This window comes from Polyodon spathula, chromosome 23, assembly GCF_017654505.1.
Source record: "Polyodon spathula isolate WHYD16114869_AA chromosome 23, ASM1765450v1, whole genome shotgun sequence".
Taxonomy (NCBI): domain Eukaryota; kingdom Metazoa; phylum Chordata; class Actinopteri; order Acipenseriformes; family Polyodontidae; genus Polyodon; species Polyodon spathula.
This window is the reverse complement of record NC_054556.1, coordinates 26565836-26589487: the sequence shown is the minus strand read 5'-3', so window position 1 is coordinate 26589487 and position 23652 is coordinate 26565836. Positions and strand designations below refer to the sequence as shown.

The 23652-nt window shown below is 41.8% G+C and overlaps 2 protein-coding genes and 1 non-coding gene across 6 annotated transcripts; 1 reads left to right on the top strand and 2 right to left on the bottom strand.

Annotated features, from left to right (window-relative positions):
• Nucleotides 1-191: 191 nt before the first annotated feature.
• Nucleotides 192-15072, bottom strand: LOC121298279 (CMP-N-acetylneuraminate-beta-galactosamide-alpha-2,3-sialyltransferase 2-like). 3 transcript variants are annotated; one of them, XM_041225314.1, is made up of 7 exons: nt 14968-15072; nt 7379-8148; nt 6674-6867; nt 5683-5862; nt 5010-5055; nt 4458-4577; nt 192-4215 (listed from the first exon to the last, which is right to left on the bottom strand). In XM_041225314.1, the coding sequence occupies exons 2-7, from the start codon at nt 7694-7696 to the stop codon at nt 3979-3981; spliced, it is 1095 nt and encodes a 364-aa protein (XP_041081248.1). In that variant the 5' UTR covers nt 7697-8148; nt 14968-15072; the 3' UTR covers nt 192-3978. The 3 variants fall into 3 exon arrangements, with proteins under 3 accessions (XP_041081248.1, XP_041081249.1, XP_041081247.1); XM_041225315.1 differs by lacking the exon at nt 14968-15072 and adding an exon at nt 14425-14442; XM_041225313.1 differs by lacking the exon at nt 14968-15072 and adding an exon at nt 11736-11841.
• A 2579-nt stretch (nt 15073-17651) lies between these two features.
• Nucleotides 17652-21276, top strand: LOC121298407 (dynein light chain roadblock-type 1-like). Of its 2 annotated transcripts, none has more exons than XM_041225524.1 (4): nt 17652-17756; nt 18826-18901; nt 20090-20257; nt 20400-21276. In XM_041225524.1, the coding sequence occupies exons 1-4, from the start codon at nt 17754-17756 to the stop codon at nt 20441-20443; spliced, it is 291 nt and encodes a 96-aa protein (XP_041081458.1). In that variant the 5' UTR covers nt 17652-17753; the 3' UTR covers nt 20444-21276. The 2 variants fall into 2 exon arrangements, with proteins under 2 accessions (XP_041081458.1, XP_041081456.1); XM_041225522.1 differs by lacking the exon at nt 17652-17756 and adding an exon at nt 18263-18285.
• A 2076-nt stretch (nt 21277-23352) lies between these two features.
• Nucleotides 23353-23425, bottom strand: trnam-cau. The gene has a single exon. It is a non-coding gene; the product is annotated as a tRNA-Met (tRNA).
• Between the last annotated feature and the right edge of the window lie 227 nt (nt 23426-23652).

Below are 23652 nucleotides of genomic sequence, written 5' to 3'. Positions count from 1 at the left end.
GTTTACAATGAATACTTGAATAGAACAATTCAGTCTCTAGTCATTGCTATTGTTTCATGAATTCTCTTGTTCTGCTGTCCTTGTTGCTGTTGTTATAAGTGGTTATTTTTTTAATTATAAATACCTGCTTTGAATGACTAGCTATTGTAAAGTTATGAATAGAATTTAGTACTGTGCTGTTCTCATTTAAAAAAAAAAAAAAAAAAAAAAAAAAAAAAATGAAATGAAATAAAAATGCTTTATCGAACAAAGCACCCGAGACAAACAGGTCAGACCCTGAGGAAATGTGTTTGCTTTGAGGCAGCGTGTGAAAGAACAATGCAACGAGCTTCATTTGGGTTGCCTTCATTTCTTTCCTAATTTCAGAATTCTGGTATTCTCAGAAGAATATGGTATTGTAAACGTCAGCCTGTGCTGTCGTTTTGTTTTTCATTTGTATATGTTTTAATGAATTATTTTACATCATAAGGGTTTCTGTGTTATATGGTGGAAGTCTGGTATTTAAAACGTGTTCAATCTCCCGCTGCTTTTTGTTTGTGTACCAGTACAGCACCTTGCTCATGTTTTATTATCATTTTAATTTTTTTAATAAACTCTTATACCTGTAATAGGTGAGAGCTGTTTCATTTTTGCCTCAAGTTTTCAAATCCACTTGAGTGCTTTCAGAGTGTACAGAGGGGGGAAGAAAAAATTCAAAGTGCGCAGAAAATTCACAATATTTGCTGACATCTTACCACCTGTTACAATGCGAAACAAAAAGAGGGATTTCTGTGTGTCGCAGGGAAGTGCTTCTGTCAACCTATTTGTGCTGTAGTGAGGTCTTGAGACCGGGAAAGCAGAACAAACAGTGTGTGTAGTTCTTTATAACACAAACATACAAAAACACAATCTCTACCCACACAGTGGAAAACTGCAAAGCTACCCCATATTTACATTGTTTAAATCCCCCAGTGTAGTGTTTGTAATATCGGCTAAAACAGGGACTCGCTCATGGTGTTCAGTCCTGATGCACTTCACAATCACAACACGCTCCCAATCTCATTAGAATCAGTCGATTCAATGGGACGTTATCAAAGAAAGTCATCCCATAGGAATGGGCCAGTAGGCACCTGCTAACCTCCCAACGGGAAGAGCCGGTCCGGGTCAAGTGCTTTAATGGACTTCGGATGTAGTAGCCTCTAGAGGGCGCTAAACAAATGGTGTTGAAATAATTGTAAGAGTTTAATAGTAACACAGTTAGGTTTAGGGATAGAGGGTAGATTTAGGGGCTGGGTACCTACTGGCCCATTCTGATGGGATGGTTTTGGTTGATAACATTCCATTCAATCTGCTCAGATCGGCTGGAACACAGCTAGCAGCCAGTGTGTGCCCAATGCAATCTCAATGTTGGCTACAAGGTGCCTGTGGCGGGGTGTCCCGCCCCTTTGTTTATTATTCATTTATATTATGATTTATATGTATATATGACGGCGAAAGCCAATATTATTTGTTATATTTTGTATGTATATTTTAAAACCTCGTGAGGATGCTACTGGTTGTTTTACTAGCGGTCAGTCACGCATCCTTTTTGAACCCGTGCAGAATGTGACCGAGGGATAATGAGATCACCCCCCTGTCCCCACTGTAAGAACCTGCAGCTTGGGCTGCATGGGGAATGTGTCAGAGACGAGAGCTGTGAGTCTGAATCAATAGAACAATTGCTGTATTTCGAATGGTCTTGTTTGGTGTTCTGTTTTGTTTTGGCTCTAGTGCCCTTTTTGTTTGGTGTTTTTGTATCAGTCTTTATTTTGCATTTAATAAACGCTGAGCGCCATAGCGTCTCAGTCTTGCCCCGCTGTTTCCTGGAGTTGATTCTGTGGTTTTTGGTCTGCTGTCACCCCGGCAGCATCCTGTTCAGTGTCCTTTCATTCTTTACTTCTTTGCCATTGTACTGTAGTTACCCCCCCTTACACTTTGCAAACATATTTCAATGTTTTGTTTGGCTTCCATAAGGGTAGCTGTAGCTGTATTTACTTCTCCACGTGAAATGAGCAAGGAGCCAGGAGACGCATGTGCTGCTTGTTCTTACAGCAGGGTATGCTGATTCTCGTATCTGTTGCACAGAACCTCATTATTAAGTTGGGATTGTGATAAAGGAAAGGGAAGAGGTATTCGCTGCATTGCATTTGGGCACCTCTTCCTTCTGCCTGCCAAGCAAACTGCCCTAATCCTGTCAACCACCCCTTCACTTTCCTGTAGCACAGGCTCAAAACCCAAGAAGAAACATGTCATGCAAGAACAACGGCACATTCTAGAATCTCTTGCTGAATGACTCGACGAGTTCTAGAATCTCTCGCTGAATGACTCGATGCATTCTAGAATCACTTGCGGAGTGACTCGACGAGTTCTAGAATCTCTCGCTGAAATATTTACAAATTTGACGTTCCTGAAATGTAGTTTTTTAAAATTTTTATTAACCATACTTGAATGTTTTACACTTTGATGTTACTTAAGTAAAGACATGGCCTTCCATTTCAAAGCATGTTTTCATTTCTGTACAAACTGCTCAACGTACATTTGATTACTTCTAATTATATTTACAACATGTGCAGTGTGGATAATTTGACTTTTATAAAGGAATTGCAAGGGTTTTTAAGAATGCTTTTCTTTCCCAACATGCTAATGTTAGTAAATACATGAACCTTCTCAAAGTTAGTGTAATACAATTGCTATGATTCGGATTAAAAGGACCCTGGAAGCGTATTGTTTTCCAGTGACTGAATGACAACACAGTGGTTCTCGTTCAGATTTAATTGATATTCACGTCCCAGGTCATTACTCAAGTGAGTTATTATATTCCCCAGCACTGCCCTGGGTCTCTGAATGTCTCACTCACACACCACTCTGAACTGCATGGCGGTTTCCTTTGTCAGCATTAGGGCTGTGCAGAGGAAATGCTGTTGGGTCATTTCAGCTGTAGTTGGAGTGTGGTTCTTTCCATTTCGTGTCGATGACAGATAACTTTACTAGGTGACTGTGAAGCAGGTCCATGCAGCCACTCGTGGTGAGAATGCATCTGAAGGTGGTGAAAATGCTAATTTTGATTACTTTTAAGCACATTTGTTTTTCCCCATGTGGGGGGGATAACCTAGACAGATGACATTAGTGACATTTTATAGCCTGTTTCAGGGGTTCACCAAAATCAAAAATAACATGTTGATGTACTTGGCAGTAAAATGACACTTACTAGTTTAATAATATGTTAAATAAATATACCAATACGTGCTACTGTGAGTTTTGTGTTGCGTATTGAGACTGGATTTGTGTATTCCTTTCGTGGGTTTCATGGTGGTCTTGGCAATAGACACATTGTGACCTCATTGCGGATCCTTCTGCTTTCCCATGATTGTTTGCTGAGTAGTTGCACACAACTCTCACACAGCTTGTATAGGTCTAGCGGATCACATGACATGTGATCGATAAATTAGCCCACACTGTAGACAAGGAGATCACATTTTTTAGGGCAGTCAAGAAGAAAATGCTTCACATGTGTAGGGAATAAAACATTCTGGCATCACAGCCTCACAGGGTTACACCACAGGATATATCAGTCCATGCTGAGCATTTAAACTTGACACATGAACAGCCGTCTGCACCGCCAGTCTTCACAGACCAAGCAGGTATAGACTGCACACTGCTAAGAGGCGCTAGTGCAGTTGAACAGTGTGCAGTGTGAACCAACCCCATGAGAGCAGTCTCTGACACAATCACAGTGCACGCAGCAATGAAGATCAAGTGTCCTTTGAAAGTCAAACAAAGTCTCTTTTGAGGTCTATTACAGAGAAAGTGCTGACTTTGCTTTCACTTCAAAGGGAGAGGCACGGTAGTTTTGTCATTTATTAAAAAAATTAATTTCTTAAGTTTTCCATTGGGGTTCAAGTCCTCCCACAGTTTACAGTCTGTAGTAGTGAAAGAACGACCCATAAGGAGTTCTGCACTTCACCTGCTGTTTGGCTGGTATCCTTCCAATGTATTTATTGATTTATTGATTGGACGTGCTGTTCGTTCCGGAGTATAGAGTCTGATTTTTCTTTCTTTAGCCAGCTTCCTGAGGGTTTCCGTCTCAAAGTCGGCATCGTGAACTCCCGTTTTCCGGAAAGCGCTGGAGTATTTGTTTTTTTCCCAGTAGTGGTGCCAGTTCCCATTGACGTCGGCACCGTAGCCGAACACGGACACCTACCACAGGGAGACAAAACAGGCATGAGCTGCTGTGAGCTTAATGTTCCAAGCTTACACCATCACGGAATGAAATCCGATAAAGTAATCATTCATTCAGAACTGCTTCTGCAATCTCCCAGACCCAACCCCAGCTCATTACTGGGGTAGAATCCTCTCTCGGGTCAGTGAAGGTCTGTTTTGGAAGCATGAGCAATGCCAGTTGCATTTCCTAACAGATTTAAGGTTTGGCTGGGACTCACCTCGTCACAGGTGTGCAGTGCAAATATCAGCGCCAGCATGCCGGTGGAAGGATATCTCCCATGATGCTCAGTCCAATTATCATTGACGTATTTCAAGAAGGCTGGGCTGATTACAGAGACCTGCAGATCAGGGTGCAAAAGAAACCAACACAACAGGCTTGATTCTCAAAGCTATTTACTCCAAATCCAAAAACAAATGATCCAAAATTGATTTAATAAAACCATTACAAGCCCCTAAAAAAAACGCCCAAGTTGTCTGTTTCTGGTTTGGTTTCTTATGAGGTGATTTTTTACTATGTGAAGCAAATCGTGCTAATGATGATCTGAAGTAAATGGCTTTGGGGTCACATTGAAGGCAGAAGAGCAGCAAGCAGCCATTGAGCTTTTAACTTAATCTCGATGAGAATCCATAATGGCAACGCATCACACGGCAAGCATGTTATCAAAACGCAGAGCAAGTCCTTTTACGGTGTGCAATCCACACTGGTGCACAGAGAGTGACTTTCTGTTTTACTGCGCTCCCAAAGAGCTTCCCGAAATCGTTACCCTTACCTTGTCTTTGTCAGCCTTGACAAACTGTTTGACTTCCATGTAGGTCCTAGGGAGGGAAAACAAAACCCATTTTAAATGCTGCAGTGGATGGGGTCCATATCGAGCAACAAAGAGGATACACTACAGTAAAAACCTCACTATCATTTTGAGGATTAGTGTCGTGTCGTCGTCCCCCCCTCTATAAAGACATTTCTTTTCAGATAATCTGATCGTTACTGGAAATTAATATGGCATTCCCGATCAAGAAACCCCCTTTAAAATAATATTGTGCTGCTCTGTAAATAACTACTCTGGAGGACTGAACTGAGGGTGCAGTTGTGCACTGTGCACAACAGGACAGGTTCGGAATCGAAGTCCGGACAATCAGCCCTGAACTGTACCATTCTATACCTTATAGATTCCTCAGACTGGAATTTCCCTCATGCCTTTATGTGTGGATATATCAGTGTGAGTAAAATACCTCCCCCTGACTGCTAAAGCATCACGGACATGTGTACAGAGCGTGTGGGATAGTATGTTGTAACACAAGTCTGTGCAAAGCTCCGTGGAATGTGGTTAAGTGGTTTCAGCAGAGGTAGATATAGAATGAAGCTAAAATGTAAATGGTTCCCATGTATTCTTGATGCGAGGATATTCATTCCAGCTGTGCAACCGGCTCTCATTCCTGGCTTACTTGGTTATATGTCCGGTTGAAAGCGCGCTTGCAATCCACTGTAGGTCCAGTGGTTTAAAGGGCACAAGGACCAGATGGACGTCAGCTTGGAGGTCAATGGCACTCTCGGGGTACATAAAGTGGTGCGTTGTCTTGCGCCCCACGTCTGACTCAAACCCGCTGGTTGTAGCTTTGTTCATCCTGAATGAAGTGACAGAGTTAGAGTGAGACGAGGGGAAGGGCTGCAGTGATCCTGGGGGGGGGATTGTGGCATTGTATAGCAATCCGCTCCTGGAAACCTTCTTTGCTGGTCAGTTAAACAATGTGTAAGGGTTAGGAATGACTTCCTTCCAGTGTAAAATCTTTAAACACCTCCACTGGTAAAAGCATGTCGACGGTGAGAGATCTTAATAATTCATTGAACTTGATCAGTAAAATCTGTGTGTGTGTGTATGTGTATATATATATATATATATATATATATATATATATATATATATATATATATATATATATATATATATATATGATATATATATATATGAGAGAGAGAGAGAGAGAGAATTTCCTTGAGAATCTATTCATTTAAAAGAGGGTCCTGGAAACCAAATGCCATGCATCTCTCTATACAGCTGTGCATGACCTGCATGCATTAGATACAACATTAATTTGCAACATCTACTGACAACCACTGCCATGTTAACATAAAGCAGTACTAAAGAGCAATGTGGGCAATAATCCTGACACTATCAGTGCACTAGAGCAGACATTTTGAAAAGAGCTTTGAAAGAGACTTGAAAGTTGGAAGTGTAAAAAGTTGTCAGGGTGTTAACAGTGAGAAGAGAAATCACAGGTACATTATTTTAGCAGTTGTAAGGGTGTGTAACGCTCTATTTTTTCCAAACCCTACTACATACTCTTTCAGGTTCAACCCCCTTTGGGTGAGACGTTGCATTTCCCACTGTAATATCTCAACAGCATAGCTTCCTGTATCCTAACCAGCATGACCTACCTCATCACAACATCGTGGGACTCGATCAAAGGGCCGTAACTGGATCCGAGCAGGTTTCCTGAGTTACCAACCACGGCACACCGCCTGCACTTGGATGAGTCCTCTGTCCTGTTCTGGCTTGTCCCAGGCAGCACAGACAAGACCTCCGCTACCACTTCATTTACTTTCACATCTCTGTGGGATTGCTGCAAAGCCTAGGGGATAAGAAACGAAAACTGCTTTCATGTTTCTGTAGCAAAAAGTTAACATTTTAGCTTGAGTCTCCACTTACTGTGTCTTTACAAAGTGTCGCTGAATAAACACATGAGCACTCACATCATGCAAAGAGAAATACACAATTAAGTACATTGTAACTGTGTAAGCACATAGTTGCATCAGAAAAGGGTTAGGGGGTTCGGGTTATATTCTGCAAAAAGATGTACACATTAACTACATTGTAACTAACTATGTAAATGCACAGTAGTTACAGACACTTTGTGTGAAGTGTTACTGCAGAATGACTGACTGCTTGCTTGTTCAAGCTGGGGCCTGGATAAAACTTCTCCTTCAGCGTCTCCTAGGAAACGTGTTTAAACAAGTGTAGCTGCACTGAACCGCATCACTCTTCAATAAGCTTGGCTCTGTCTAAAGCTTCATCAACCAGGTGCTTCCAAAGTGCGGCAGGTTTATAGTTATCTGTTGCCTGTGAAAACACAACCTGCTTACCAGCCACCAGCTCAGGGCAGGCTGAGGGAGACTGTCATCTTTGGCAGTGAGCAGCGGCTGTGTGTTGGAGTCGAATCGCTTATCGAACCAGGCTGATACATCCTTCTCAGAGACACACTTGGTGCAGCTGCAGGCTCGGGGGTCCTCTGGAGGGACTGTGGTGAAAGTTTGGTTGCTCTCAGGTAAAGGTTCTTTAATATCGGTGCTGTGTCTCTGCACTGGCAAACTGTAGCAGTTCATTTGCATGTAGAACCCAATGAAAGCCACTGTCAGGAGAAAGATAGCCAGGCCCGACCACATTCTCCTCTTACAGTGCATGGTGGTGCAGGAGCCCCTGGCCTGTCCTAGGGATGCACCAGGGGACACGCTGTCAAGGTCGAAGGTGTCTCTTCTGTATTCAAAAACCACCTTTCAAATATATTTTCAGCAGAGCCAGCAATAGCGACAGCCCCTTCATTTAAAAATCAACGAACGGTTAATGATTGTCATTGCCTGAGATTTTAAAAAACATTCAGAGCAGCTTCATTGATCTGTCCGGTACCTTGGACCACGATAACATTCTTGCTCAGTTTGTTTATCAATGTATTTTTAAAAAGGCACAGTAAACAGACTGCTTGGATAGTCCGGATTTTGCAACATTTGCACATGTTGTTCAAAAGAGAAAGGAAATGGAAAAAAAAAAAATACTGTTTTTATTTGCATCAGAATTTCATTATCTTGAGTTCATCAAAAGGGAAAAACCCCCACAATTGTCAGGTTCCTCCTTGCTCCTAAAAAAACAAAGATATTTAAACATGTTAGATGGCAATTCTAAACACCCTTTCTTTCAGTCAATTCATTAGAGTTTACTCAAGGTACATCCTTTCATGATAAAAATCACTTAACATGGGCTGTCATGGTTAAACTGAAGTCTCATCTACCCCTGGTAGTCAGTTTACCACAGTGGAAGATCGGTTAAACAAACGTGTGCTTACTAACAGATTATAGAGGCACAGCTACAGTACAGCCTGCTTCAAGCATGCTTCCCTGCAATCTGTATGGGGATCTCAAATTAAAATGGAGTTACAGTTACTATCCTGTTTCTGTGTTTTACCATATGCATCAAACAGCTGCTGTAAATAATACAGAGTCCAAATAACCAGAGAGTGATGCATGTAGACCTACCCCTCTCCTGCGTCTCTGAGATGTGAATCAATATGCATCCTGCTCCTCTAATGTTTAATACCGCTGCTGTGCAGCACTGCAACCAGCCTAAGTGAAGTGCCCTCAGAACAGAGACAGCCAGGGAGATTACAAGCGCCCCAGTGGACTGGCCAGGACCTCATGCCAAGGCTCCAGTCTTAGGCGTGGAATGCAGCTCACAGACTCAAAGACTACTGCAGGACCTGCAGAGCCAAGAGGTCAGACTGCTATAACTCAGAGTAATCAGATGACTCTCAGCTGATCCAGATAAAGCAGCTGACTATCATGAAAGGGCTCTGCCTGCACTGTGTCACAGACTGCAGTTAAGCTGCATTGCAACTTCATCGGGGCCGAGCTTTCATGATAACCACCTGATAGTGGAAGACAGTGGCTGCAGAGGAATGTGGCATCAGAAAGGGGCCAATCAATAGAAGACACACCCAATGGAAGCTAATGGGCTCAGACCCTTGGAACACCAGTGTGCTTATCCTGACAGCAGCGAGGCTGGGACAACCCACCCCCGTCCCCCAGAGGTGGGGCTACAGCATCTCCGCTGACATCGTGTGTGTGTGTGTGTCATCTTCAGAATAAAATAAACTATATTAAAGGAAACTAAAGACTGGACAGAGCAGTCAGTGAGCAGGCCAGTTCACAAGGAGTCCCAATAGCCTGACAGTGTCAGTAAATGGGCAGTCAGCTTCCAATCACCACAAACAGAAGTGATCTTGCTCTTTCGTGGTGTAAAACTCGTAATAACTGTTTTTGTCACCTACAGTGGAAGAAGCAAATGATCAAAACCACCCAAGTAACAACCAAGTGCTGTTTGCTTTTTTTTTTAGCAAGTGAAACCGGAAGCTGCAGGGACTGATCGCTGCCAGCATGCCCTGCAGTTTATTGTGCGATGAAAGATCCTTATAAGGTTATGAATGCTTATAAGGATCTTTCATCAGTTCATCTTACCCAAACCATCTGGGGGGGAGATAAACTTAATTATCTTTTTCTTTTTTCATTATTATTTTTTGTCTTTTTAACATGTAAATCTTTTTGCAGGAGACATGTAAGTACATAATTGTATCAGAAAAGAGTCATGTTTAGGTTTAGGGTTATATTAAAAAAGATTGACACATTAAAGACCTTAGTAACAACTTTAAGAGGGCTCTACCAGTGTAGAATACAATACAGTGCACGGATGGAAATAAAACTCCCGGTGCATAGCAGTTTGATCCATTCCTGGTTTCACTATGTTCAATGAGACACAACTGGGGCTAATCAAACACATATTACAATCTGTGAAATTGCTATGCAGTTGGAGTCTTATTTCCATCCCTGCCTTGTGAAGAGCTTTGCAAACAGGAGCAAAGGCCTTCAAGCATTCAAAAGAAATAGATGACCGCCTGCACTATAATAAAGAACTAAACCCAGCTCAGGCTGCCTGTCAGTAAACACAGTAGAAATGCCAGCCTGCACGCAGCAACTCGTCCAGGAAGAGTGGTCCGTCTCAACTTGCCGCCAAGGTAAATCTTATTTAAAATCTCAAAATGAAATCAGCTCCTGATTGAATTGTTGTCTTTTTCCGCTGCAGACCTCAGCTGATGTGATTTCCAGGGTGGAGCCACTTGCTGTGTGTGCTGCTTGAGGTAGACAGACGAGGTCATTGTTTTTGAGATCAACCTGATATTCCCTTATGAATATTTCATTTGGCAGCTGTTGCTTATTTTCCAACAAGTGACATTTTCTGTCATTGTGACCAATTAAAACAATACAAATGTTCATCTTTTTTTTCCCCCCCCAGGGCATTCTATCCTTAAAACAACAACGTCATAATAAAAGCGAACATAAAGCTAGTTTAATGCTGCACCTCGGTCAACATGACATGTGGATGTTGAGTTTGTTTTCCAGTTAGGCTGTTTGGATATGGTTGTTATCTCAAACCAAGGACATGCACAGATAAGTATAGGGTGAGCCAAAATATTGGGTAACTTATTTGTGTTTTGTATAGTTTTGCTACCTTAGTACATACTCAGAATATCATAAAGTTACTTATTTAGACTATATTCCACGAGAGATACTAAACATAAGTTAAGACCACCTATAACACTTTTTAGAAAATATTATAAAAAAAAAAAGAAATGTCCCTTTATAGTAAATCTCCTGTTAAGAGGAAGTTATTTTATTTCGCGGAAAGGCGCGTTCTTGCAAAAGCCATGTTGTTATTATGACAGCCATATCGTTCTGAGTAATTCCTTGCTGGTTTCAGGGTACTTGCTTGAACTTAAGTTGTTTATGTGGGTCATTTTTTTTTCTGTTGAAAAGATCAGGATAACACTATGATAATGTTGTCTTTCTCAGGCATCCCTCCCCATCACATGGAGAAAAATGAGCAGTTGGGTTAAAAGTCTTATCTGTTAACTGCAGGAGTGTTGTAAAACCGAGCAACTCCTTTCTGAAAAAACCAGATAGTAGCAACAGTTTTTAATTTTTTTTTTATTTTGGTTTAGATTTGTCAATATTTAAACATTTTAAAAATGTATGTGAGGAGCTGAAATGCAAAAGAGATTATCCAGCAGCCAAGAGCCGAGACACACAGCTAGAAAGCTGGAGCGAGAGGAGACAAAAACTGAAAGAAGTGGCCTCTGTTACAATATGCCATGTACTTCTAAATTATTAAGAAACTGGGCCCATATCACTAAAGTTTAAAACAAGTTGAAAATGAAATTTGCTGTTTTGGAGCCAACGGCACCATCAGTTCAATAGCACGCATTTTTTAGTTTTTACTTGACATGTTAAACTGAACTCAGATAACCTAAATGGGGGTTAGAACTAATCCAGTTAACGCTAGCATCTGCTGGATCATTTTTTATTTTTTTAAAATGTAGTTGTTATTATTTTTGTTATTTTTTTCCCAATTTGACTTGCTCAAATATTATTTAGGAAATGCCCAGACTCAAACCAGCGACGTCGAGGCTATAGAGCACATCCTGCACAGTGCCTTTGCTGGATGCACCACTAATTCTACAGTGTTGGGCTGGATAATTTTAAGCATTAACAGTATGTGTATATTTTTAGTTAATTTAAAATTAAGTATTCTGCAACCAGCAACCAGATTCTCTGAACCTTTTACACACAACAAAGAACATGAAAAAAAAACCCAAACAAACTTAAAAGAAGTACTTACACAGATAGAAAGAAGTTGAGGTGACTCTCCAGTGAGCTCCTGTACACTGTGTGTCACTTTAACTAGGATAGTAAAGCTACAGTGGCGTGCTGTGCTGCCCTGCTGTCAGGATCTGAGAACCCCGTACCCTCCGTTAGACCCCACCCCCTCCTCTCTTCCCACAGTCTGTGAAGTGATGAAGTTGTATGGCACTGATCTATTTACTGGGAGCTGGTCATGCTGTTGTAAACCTGAGATCCAGAAACTAGGATTTTTCTCAGAACGTGTCACATCTAGAGTTCTCCCCCTGATTCTGGACTCAACTTGATTTAAACCACTCATTAACTTGCCCCTCCCCCCTCCCTACTCAAACCCAGCATCTGTTTTCCCTCAGTTGGACACTGCTAATCGGTATCCTTTTACAGTCAGCCTTCACAACAGTACTCCCTAAAAAGGCTTGATTTTCCATTGCAGGAATGACTGAACCTTCCTGGCTCCTCTTCTTTAAAGAACACTCCCCTGTTAAACTGGGACAGGCATGTAAGATAGTACAGAATTTCATCATGCATCATCCAAAACGCTAGCCTGCCCAGGTACCAGCGAAACCATTGAGGATGGGCTGGTGGCCTGGTGAAGGGAAACGGAGGGCTTGGCTTGGGGGATCAGTCGAGGTAGGAGGGATACAGACAGGTGTGGGGCCAAGAGGCACAGGTGGGTGCAGTTGTGTGGGCGATGGAAATGTCTTTGATTGGGACAGTCACTGCAGCCTTTCACTTTAATCTGAGTGCATGCCAGCCTCCAGATTGCATGCTACATATCTGTAAACTATATACCAGGCTTTATATTTAAACAAAAGCAGTCTGTGTTCTGGTGAATGCTGCAACCCCATGACAACAAAGGCAATGGGAGCAGTGCTGGGTATCTTTATGGAATGTCTAATATCCCTGGGTATTAAGGTTGAGCCTGGGGGGGGTGAGAATATTGTGACAGTATTGTGAGAATGGGCATCTTCAGGAAGAGTGACCTTCTGACTAACGCAGAACAGACCCGTCATATCAATGCGGATGTTAGAACTAGATTGGGTAGGGTGCTTCCTGCGTCTGAAAGCTTGACTCGCTGAACCACGGATCAGGGTTACACTAAAGGAAGCAGAAATAAAGCTGAGGGATTTTGAAAGGTTAAAGTTGCCAGTTATGAGCAGACCTTCCTTGGTGACAAACATCTGCTGTCTCTTCCCCCCACGCCACTCCAGTACGGTGCCAGTAAGCAATATGATACTCATTCTAAAGCTTCTAAATCAGACTTTATCTATAGAGCGGAACAGTTTCTACAGTCTTGTTTCATTACTGTATGACTATGAGATAGAGAAGAAAGAGACTCTTCCCACCCCCTCCCCCAAATCTACAATCATGAGACACCCATACGTTGTGACAGCTGTTAATATGCATGCAAACCACACCAGGAAGACAGGGCTGAGCTGCTTGCTTGAGGGATACTGGAAGCTAAAACAGATGTACATCCAACAGCAAGAGAACTGCCAGGAAATGCTTGCAAAACAACCCCCAAATAAACATGCTTGATTTTCTGAGTTCCATTCTGTAGTTTTGTTGCTGCAGTAGATCCTTTGGCTGAGGCGCAGAAAGCACACATGCACATTAAACAGTTTTCAATCAGCCTGCTACATCTCTCACAGGAATAAAGTCACTAACAGCGACAGAGTTATCCTTAGAGGCACAGTGGGGTCCCACAAAACAATGGGTGATAACTATTGCAGATACTTTTGAAACTTGGCGAGGAAAATCAAACTAAAGCACTTATGTGAGCCACCCCACCAGACGCTAACGGCAGAGCGAATGGGGCAAAACTACTGGGAAAAACGCAAACAGCAGTTTTCAGTGTCGGCTTAATATGTTTAGTATGATATACAGAATACACACTTTAACCAGAAACTGTGCACCCATCTATTGCATTAGCACACAAACCTACAACAGGACAGGATTTAACAATGTGGTAGAATTAGCCCATTCACAACCCAGGGCAAAATGTGACTAGTAAAGCTGGAGTTTTCAGCTCCTGCTTCATGCTGTAACAGTAGAGACTGGAAAGTGTTGGAATGCTGGGCTCAGGAATTCTGCTTCATGCTCTCTTGCAGATGAAATCACTCAGTGAGTGTCGGGCTGGCGTGCCTGTTTTCATAAGGAGTTTCCGAGATCTTCCCGGGTAATCTTTCAATCCCAGCAGGGGGGGCAGCCTTGTTGTTTTAGTTGTAACTTAGAAGTGGTCAGGGCACTGGATGGCTAAAGCACAGGCTAAAGCAAGAGGCACAACTACAAGATAGAGCTGCAATGGAGCCTGATCTTCGGGGTCAGCAAACACTATAACAATGAAATACAAATAAAAGAAACTAATACAATACAAGTGGCCTTTGTCTGGTTGCGCAAACAATGTCAAGTATTGAATTGAAGTGTAGCAGTTAATGAAAAGGTATCCTTGATCTCAGATATGAATTGTTTAGCTGTAACTTGATGTCTGCAACACCCTTAACCTTTTATTTCTCAAGGTATGGTCCCATACCTGTTTAACAGTCCCTAAAAGTGTCCACCTAGGCCAGTTACATTGCCTTGTGTAGACATAAGGTAGTCTATACCAATCGCATTGCATGCAAGAACAGCTTATCAAGTATTTAAAACAGAACGAAGAAGTTACTCACAGTTTACAGAACTGTTTACTTCACAAGGTCTCCAACAGGTTTCATTAGTCGTTACTCACAGCTCACAGCCATACTGAACAAAGCAATGTATTAAGCAAGGAATGCCTGAAGCAAAAAGCTTGTATTTTTACTAATTTCAAACCTCAAGACTTAACCAAACCTCTTCATGATATGACTTCATCAGCATTTCTTCTGCTCGCTTCAAAAGAGCAAGATTTAGTTTTCGACTCAAGAACGGCTACATAATACATTTTGATGTCTCCCCTCTCCAGAACACAGCAGCAGTGAAACTATAGCCACCAAACCAAGAGGAAAGGAGAAATCCCCTCCAGCTATATCTCAGGAGAGCAACAAATGCACAGGAAACAGACCTCCTTCCTTGCAACGTCAACTGTTTGAGTTTGAAATTCATTAGCAATTCAATCAAACTCCATACTCGGATGTTCTCAGAAAGCACTCAGTTGAAAAATCAATTGAAATGGGATTAATGCTGAAACAGAAAAAAAGCTAATGAAAGCAAGCAAGAAAGAAAAATAACTGTACCTTGTTTGTCTTAGCATAAGAAAATCTGTTACTCCCAATGATTGCTCCTCTCCGTCCTGCATGACCTCTTGCCAGCTATTGTGAGTTAAAAATAAGCTTCCCGAGATGGTTTGGATTATAAAATGACGTGAAACAAGAGGGTTGTCGGTACATTTCTCCCTCTCTAAGAGGTGGAGCAGAGGATGTGTGTTTTTTTTTTTTTTTTTTTTTTTTTTTTTTTATTAAGCAGAGTTGTCCTATAGGGTAGCACTAACAGTATGCTGTGGATAAAATAGTTTTCATATTAGGATGCTGATGTGCACAGCCTGAAACATTTCATGCACTGCCTTACTCATGGTAAATTACCTAAACCCCATACAGTCAACTCTAAACAGTCATATAAAAAGGTGAACTCTTCCAACACTGCTTGTACAGTCATGCCTGGGACTGTGTTTTATACACTGGTGATGGTCATGTCACATTAATTCCACACAGATCCTTGCCTGCCTAGTTCTGTTGTAATGGCTTTCTTCTGAATTTGGTAGCCTCAATTAAATGCAGCCTTACTTAAATTCATTTCAGGAGGTCTAAGCATTGTAAAATTCACCCTTTCACAGTCTAAGCATATTCTGAAGCTGCAGCAATAAACATTTTAATTTAAACCAACTCCCCCAGCTAACAAATACACAGACGCTGCCAGCACTGTATTATATCAATCAAAAGTCTAACAGCACAGCAGCTCATGTACTTGCATTGCACTTAGCATGCAGTAACTTTGCCAACTGCATAGTTAAAAGAAATACACCGCAGGATCTTGCAAGCGTTTTGTGCAACGCACCTACTGCTACTTAGATAAACAGACGCAAACTTGGGAGTTCTTAATCAAAAGGATTATTGAATGAATGAAAGGAGAAAGTGGTTTACTGTCGGAACATGAGTTCTGTTTTGTTAATGACGAGCCTGTACTTTTCAGCTTTCCAAAGCCATTCTGTTTGGTACGTGTTCTAAGCGGGTTGTAATGAGGATGCAGTTACTCTGCACAGCTCCTCATCTGCATGATCTGGCACATGGTGTCCAAGTGACAGACCCCAAGACTCAACAACGAAAACAAGGGATTAAAGAATAGTAGCTCAGTGTTGACATTCACACAAATCCATCAAACAGCATTGCTCCAGTCTTGTATCTCTTACCAGTAATGCATTGAAATGTGGGATATCTATGTGGGTGGTGCAGTCTACAGGGCTCATGCTCTTAGCATCTGAAATCTCTAGGTTAACATGGGCTGTAAAGATTGTTTCCAAACATACACTCTACGATTGTGTTAACAACAGTGTTGAGCCTCTGTGGGGCTGGTTTCATGATATCTAGATGTGACCTCACAAGGAAGCCAAAAGTCTACAAAGCTAATGTTGAGCTCCCTCCAAACACTGCAAAACTAGAGTCAACATGGGAGTCTTGGTACTGAACTGGGTTGTATACTGGAGCTTGCACTAAAGAATAAGCACGCAGTAATGAATAAGCTGCAGGACTTTATTATCAAAATAATAACCCTGGTTTGCCTTTAAGTGTGAGAATGCAATGGAAAAGCTCTCTGTGGGGGAGGGAATGGCACCTCAGGTTGACCTTGTAACAGTCTCTCAGACACTGAGCAGAATGCATAGTTACTCGCTGATAAACTGAGAGCAGCGTTCCAGTGAAAGACAAGGTAAAACTGAACATGCAAGAATGTGTGAAGGCCATCCAAACCTGCATGCAAGGGCAAACCCCTGGAAGCTGTTCGGTGAGTCAGTGTTACCAGACCCTGCCTGCAGGGCGACATTCTTTTGGTTGCAGCAGCATCTATAAAGGGTGAAGCACAGTCACATGTGCAACATAAATACCCAGTCAATGGGCTCCCTGTATGGAAACGTTAAGAATGAGCTTCACACAGCCGCAGAAATCTTTAATCCTCTTGGACTGAACCTTGGAGGTAAGAATCTTTCCCCGAGACTGCAGGGGAAGCAGCTGCATGAACTTGGCTGGAAAAAGCACAGAGCTTTAAAGAGAGGCTGCTGGCTAATACTGGGCCTCACAACACGCTGGTGTACATTGGGCTGTGAACCAGTGCAAGAGGGACAACAAAAGGAACAGGCTCTCTGGTGATGAATCCCGTGGCTCTAAACGCCCAGTGACCATTCTTATCGCAGTAATTCTCATCCTTGTGTCAGCTTTTTAATGCCCCCCCCCAGTCCTCACCCCAGAGCAATGCAGAGCATGTCAGACTCATAATGAAATATTTTCAACCCATGTTTACAAATGCGGTCTGTGTATTGCAGCAGTGCAATCTGTGCTTCTTAGATACATACAAAACATATCCAGCATGTTTTCCACGTTTACACAGAACAGAAATACAATAACAGATTCTGCTTTGGCTGTGACTGCTTCAAATAAACGTCAGGGATGGAAAACAAGCAAACGCAACTGTGAATGCAATAAGCTTTGTTCTGAGGAATTAGCGTGCGGTGTGGGAAGTTGTGTGGGGGATTTTGATAACTTAGCACCAGCTGACTAAGATGTCTCATCTGCATTGCCCAAACTGTGGTAACGTCCTGCGATTAGCAAGCACTGTACATCCTGTTACATTACATTAGGATTCAGCGTTTGAAATCCTTTTATCATTCTCTGCCAGTAAAATCTCGTGGCTTTTGCGACATTTACGTCGTTAGATTTCCTGGTGATGTCATCCCTCTATTGCGCATGTGCAAAGTGTGCTGTCCTGTCTGGTGTATGTGAAGTCCTGATTTGAAATAGTTATTGCTGCAAAAAAAATGGTAAGCACACCCTGAAGACGGGTTCTAATAGTTTAAAATCGAGCTTAGTCTTATGTGCATTTGTCGGGCAAACTGAATTGTATATTTTAATTTTGCTGTGTTGGCCTCTGGGCGTTGGTTTGTCTTGTAGTTACGCTGTGTGCTGCACCGTGGCGGAGTATTCCTAACTGCAACGCTCTGTACAATCTCGTTCTGTGAAGCTGAACAATACCATCCGTCCGTTTACTAAATTAACATATTTATATTGTCAAACATTAAGGGTACAGTGATAGGAATCTCAGTGCATGCAGGACAGATTGAGCAGTCTATTTTAATAAAAAAAAAAGTCATGAAATAATTCGGGATAACCCCCGGACTTTACTGTTTTATGTGCATTGTATTATTTTTACTCGGGTACAGTGTTTGGGGCATTCAGTATGCCCTAATGTGTGTAATCCATATGCTTTGTTTTTTTCTTATTTGTTTATAATTTGATTTGAATGCAGTATTGTCAATGCAGTCAGAACACTGGGATTCAGCAGGGATGGAAGTAAGACTCCGACTGCACGGCAGTTTGATCCCTTCTTTGTTTGACTGAGTTTAATAAGACAGCTTGCTATCTATACACAGGGACTGAAACTGCTATGCAATAGGAATCTTGTTCTCTTATGACAACTTCACTAACGTTGAATTCAGTTGGTGTTTGCCTTGCCATAGTAACACAAAAATAAACAGCCGTTTCCTCCCCAACATGCATGGACTCGCGCACTGTACACTAACCCTTTCATGTATGGTGACCTCATGTGACACGATTACACCCTCCTCCCCCCATATAAAGCAATGGAAAACATTTTCAATGAATAATACATTCATTATGTGTCCAGATCTACGTTGCATGCATGAAAGGCTTGAGTGTTCACATCACAGTGATGTTTTTGCTTTTGAAATGGCACCAGTGTTAGAAACCTGTTGCCTTTGTGGAGGATGGGATATACAGTGTGTGTCAAACTGGGGTTCCTGGTTTCATGAGACTTCTCTTCCATTGCTTTATCTCTGGTGTTGCTTCTGTGCTTTCTCCTGTTTTTTCTAGGCGGAAGTGGAGGAGACATTAAAGCGCATTCAAAGCCAGAAGGGTGTTCAAGGAATAATAGTTGTCAATGCAGAAGGTACAGCGAGAGGAAATCTAGATCACAGGGTGTAAAAGTCAGTGCAAACCCACCTGCTTTTCTGAGAGTATCGTGGCTAGATTTAGAAACACTAAAAGAAACTGAATAAATGAATTCAATTTCTTCATGTGGCATCTATTTCAGCAACGAGGAGTGAATCTAAAAAGCATCACAAGCTATTATAGTATAGCACTGTAGCCTACTTCCAGGTTCTGGAGCACCCTGGAAGTGGTTTCCTGGGTGCCTAGCAACAGGAGTTTATTTAGACTCTAATTGTGTGCCGTTTTCTTATACATCCCCCTGTTTTGACCCCTCTCCTCGTTCTCCTGTTTTGTAGCTGTGACCCCTCTCCTCGTTCTCCTGTTTTGTAGCTGTGACCCCTCTCCTCGTTCTCCTGTTTTGTAGCTGTGACCCCTCTCCTCGTTCTCCTGTTTTGTAGCTGTGACCCCTCTCCTCGTTCTCCTGTTTTGTAGCTGTGACCCCTCTCCTCGTTCTCCTGTTTTGTAGCTGTGACCCCTCTCCTCGTTCTCCTGTTTTGTAGCTGTGACCCCTCTCCTCGTTCTCCTGTTTTGTAGCTGTGACCCCTCTCCTCGTTCTCCTGTTTTGTAGCTGTGACCCCTCTCCTCGTTCTCCTGTTTTGTAGCTGTGACCCCTCTCCTCGTTCTCCTGTTTTGTAGCTGTGACCCCTCTCCTCGTTCTCCTGTTTTGTAGCTGTGACCCCTCTCCTCGTTCTCCTGTTTTGTAGCTGTGACCCCTCTCCTCGTTCACCTGTTTTGTAGCTGTGACCCCTCTCCTCGTTCTCCTGTTTTGTAGCTGTGACCCCTCTCCTCGTTCTCCTGTTTTGTAGCTGTGACCCCTCTCCTCGTTCTCCTGTTTTGTAGCTGTGACCCCCCTCCTCGTTCTCCTGTTTTGTAGCTGTGACCCCTCTCCTCGTTCTCCTGTTTTGTAGCTGTGACCCCTCTCCTCGTTCTCCTGTTTTGTAGCTGTGACCCCTCTCCTCGTTCTCCTGTTTTGTAGCTGTGACCCCTCTCCTCGTTCTCCTGTTTTGTAGCTGTGACCCCTCTCCTCGTTCACCTGTTTTGTAGCTGTGACCCCTCTCCTCGTTCTCCTGTTTTGTAGCTGTGACCCCTCTCCTCGTTCTCCTGTTTTGTAGCTGTGACCCCTCTCCTCGTTTTCCTGTTTTGCCAGGTATCCCTATCAAAACGACGCTGGACAATTCCACCACTGTCCAGTACGCAGCTCAGATCCACCAGCTGGTGCTGAAAGCCCGGAGCACAGTCAGAGACATGGACCCCCAGAACGACCTGACGTTCCTGCGACTCCGCTGCAAGAAGAATGAGATCATGGTGGCACCAGGTAACGCACGAGCTTCCTGCCGCGGAGTCCCTAACAAACTTAGAACGCTATTCAACATGAGATCCTTAAAAAAAAAATAAAAAATAAAAAATACATTCAATACATGATATATTATTTCCTTAAAATGTTTTCTTTTTAACAGATAAAGAATATTTCCTGATTGTCATCCAGAATCCCACAGACTAAGAAGATTTTTATCATTTGATGGCCAAATCCATTTGTAAACAGCGTGCCAGAAAACGATGTTGCCACACACCCTCCTGTTTGTGTTGAAAATGCATTCCTGTCTCAGCAAATGATTACACAGCCGGTCACATCTCTTATACAACAACAAAAGCACAACAGATATAGTAAAATTTGACACTACAGATAGCATTAGATAGTGTAAAATTGCACAGAAATGTTACCATATACATATTTAGCTTATTCATTTTTTTAACTGTAGATATTGTGTTTAGCAACTTTGCATTTCAATATGGGTCTAAATAAATGAGGATATAGGAAGCAAATTACCCAAAACAGATCAAAATGCAAATCTATATTCCCTCATCTGAATTTGACTGTTCCCTCCCTAAAGACCACTCAAAACTGTTGAATGCTCTTGCCGTATAGTAAAGCTGGCACCTCTCTAAGCAGCAGACCAGTGAACTTGTGTAATTCTGTCTGCCCACACATGTACATTCCTTAGCGCTGAGAGAGTCCTCGGAGAAAACAAACCATTTCTGAAGCAGCTCTTCAGAAAACCATTTGTCAAGTCTTTTTGTTTTACTCACTTGTGAACATTTCCATACAGCAGCCCACTTGTTGCTGGTGAACGATTGTGTGCAATTAAAACCATTTGAGAGATAATGTAAAAATCACGTTGGGGAGGGTTAATGCATATTGACATTTCATTTGAGTCTTCGTAACACACAACTTTGCAAACAACATTTGGGGTTAGGCTTGTTATTTATTGTTTAAACAAAACAACCATTGCTGTTTTGCCACATTAAAAAAAAAAAAAAAACTAGGTATGTATATTTGAATTGTTTCTTTCTGTTTTTTTTCTGTATATAACGATGATACTACTAATAATAAATATATGAACTTCACGCCAACATGTTTTTGAGTCAGAGGGACCTGTGTAATGCCACTTTCCTTGGTTTCACAAAGCACACAGACACTGACAGGCACTATATCTTGTTTGGATCCCTTACCAGGAGGTCAGTCAATCCCAGTATACAGGTGACTGTACTCTCTTCTGCCTAAAACTGCAGATTAGCATTGCAGTCTTTTCAAGCCCACGAAGAACCATGACGTTACACAGAGCCGCATCGCTGAAGTCAGTAAGCCGTGCATGGCTGAAGAGGCCATGCATTGGATGGAACATTACGGTAATCTGCGGACACAAATAAAGGGCACAGCACTCGAAGCGGGCGCTTACAAGCTCTACAATTATAAAATGGTGACCATTTCCTTTAAAGAAAGAAATGGACTACACCTTGGCTAGGTTCTGCACTGTATATCCATTTGTAAACTTCTAAGTGTATTAGCTTTATTACTTGTAATCCAGTCATTATTTGCTAATCCCCTATTTTAAAAATGCATTATTTATACGTACATGATTTAGAAGTGTTTAAAGCCATCTTTATTTCAAACCAGTTTTTACTCCCAACAGGGCTTGAACTTGGATCTTCCACCCAAAGGATCAATGTGTTCACCAGTTACACCACAGAAGTGCTATGGTTTGAACTAAGAGCACAGGCTTAAATATGTTCAAAATTTCTCCTCTGCTTTTACAAGGGCTTGGAACCACCTACTAGTTAAAGTTGTAGGTTTGAGTTTGAGTAATACATCTTTAAAATGTACTAGCAGGCAGCATTAAACATTTCAAAAATACCAAAAGCACCATGCGAGAGACGACAAAAAAATGTCCAACACAAATAAAAGTCCACAAAATACACAAAAAAATAAATCTGTGTACAGGCAGACTGGAAAGTGCACAATAACTGATAGCTCTGACAGGACATCACCGTAACCAGACTATATAGGGGAGTGAACGAAGGGATGATGACACACGGGTGCAGGCACTGCTGTCGGCAGTGGCTTACTGGCTGATGGCTGGGGACTCTTATCCTTCACGCTCTTCAGCTTGACAGCTGCTTTTCTCTCTGGTAAAAGCTCAATGTACTCCTTGAAGGACAGCTTGTTAGCGCTGTGGTTCTTAGAGTTCCTGGAGCCTGAGGTTGTGTCCTTATCCATTGCAGCCACAAGAGACCCAGCATATCCCAAGACGTTCTCTGCAACCCACTTAAATACCTGCCCATTGAAAAAACAAACTGAAGTTCATGTTGTCCCAAAACATGCACTTTGTTGTGTGGGTCCTTGCCTTCACGCAAAACCACACTCCTAGCTGAGCTCAAAGCTTTCTGTGATTGGTGGCCCTGGACTACGGTCTATCAGTCAGGTTGAGCCTGCACCAACCATTCTTCTAAACAAGGGTTCAATTTGAACCTGAAAAAAGAGCATTTGTGACAGAATAAAACAAATAAAAAGCAAGGAGTACCCATGTTCAAATTTTTAAGTATTGCTTTCAATACAAGATCATTTTTCATGATAATACAATTGTACTTTTTATTTCTAAAAATACAGTTTAATATCTGTGTATTTCTACAGCTGACTTGTAATAAGAACATATTATTGTCATGTTTTTTTTTTTTAATCTTGGTGACTATACTTACAGTACTAGTGACACTTGAAATAATACTGTAATAAAATACTTACCATCAGATTGATGTATTTTGAAATAAACGCTCAGTAGCCTTGGCAGTTCTACCAGACCTGATTAGATAATTCCGTCACTTGATTCTTGATAGCCCTGCAAAATCTGATTGGCTCTTTCTTGGTCAATTCTTTTGGTCAAAACTGCCAAGACATATACCAAGCGTGAACATCGACTATGGATGATATTCCATGGCAAAATTAGAAATAAATAAATGTTTAAATAAATAAATAAATAAATAAACAAACGAATAAATAAATAAGTAAGTAAGTAAGTGGGATATACAGGAGATTTTTTAAATGACTATTAAATATATAAAAATAATAAAAAGTATTGCCCCGTGTGAGGATCGAACTCACGACCTTCAGATTATGAGACTGACGCGCTACCTACTGCGCTAACGAGGCTTCCATAGAACGGCAAACTAACATGATTACAGATGCTATTATTTATTGAGACCGTATTCCACATTAACTAGAGAAATTATTAAATAGTGATTTAAAAGGTAAATGTAAAAGTTCAGACAGAAGACAAACACAAATTCAAAACAGAATTAAAAAAACAAAAAACAAATGTAACGCTGTGAAAAAATACTGTCGGCACACTAGCCCTCCCTCCCTCAGTCTGTACCCTG

Coding starts and splice junctions, on each gene's coding strand:
- LOC121298407 (XM_041225522.1), top strand. Junction 18,902..20,089: donor AATAGTTGTCAATGCAGAAG/GTACAGCGAGAG, acceptor CTGTTTTGCCAG/GTATCCCTATCAAAACGACG. Junction 20,258..20,399: donor TGAGATCATGGTGGCACCAG/GTAACGCACGAG, acceptor TCTTTTTAACAG/ATAAAGAATATTTCCTGATT.
- LOC121298279 (XM_041225314.1), bottom strand. CDS start 7,696: ATGCACTGTAAGAGGAGAATGTGGTCGGGCCTGGCTATCTTTCTCCTG. Junction 5,863..6,673: donor TCCCACGATGTTGTGATGAG/GTAGGTCATGCT, acceptor CACTTCATTCAG/GATGAACAAAGCTACAACCA. Junction 4,578..5,009: donor TCAAGGCTGACAAAGACAAG/GTAAGGGTAACG, acceptor CCTGATCTGCAG/GTCTCTGTAATCAGCCCAGC.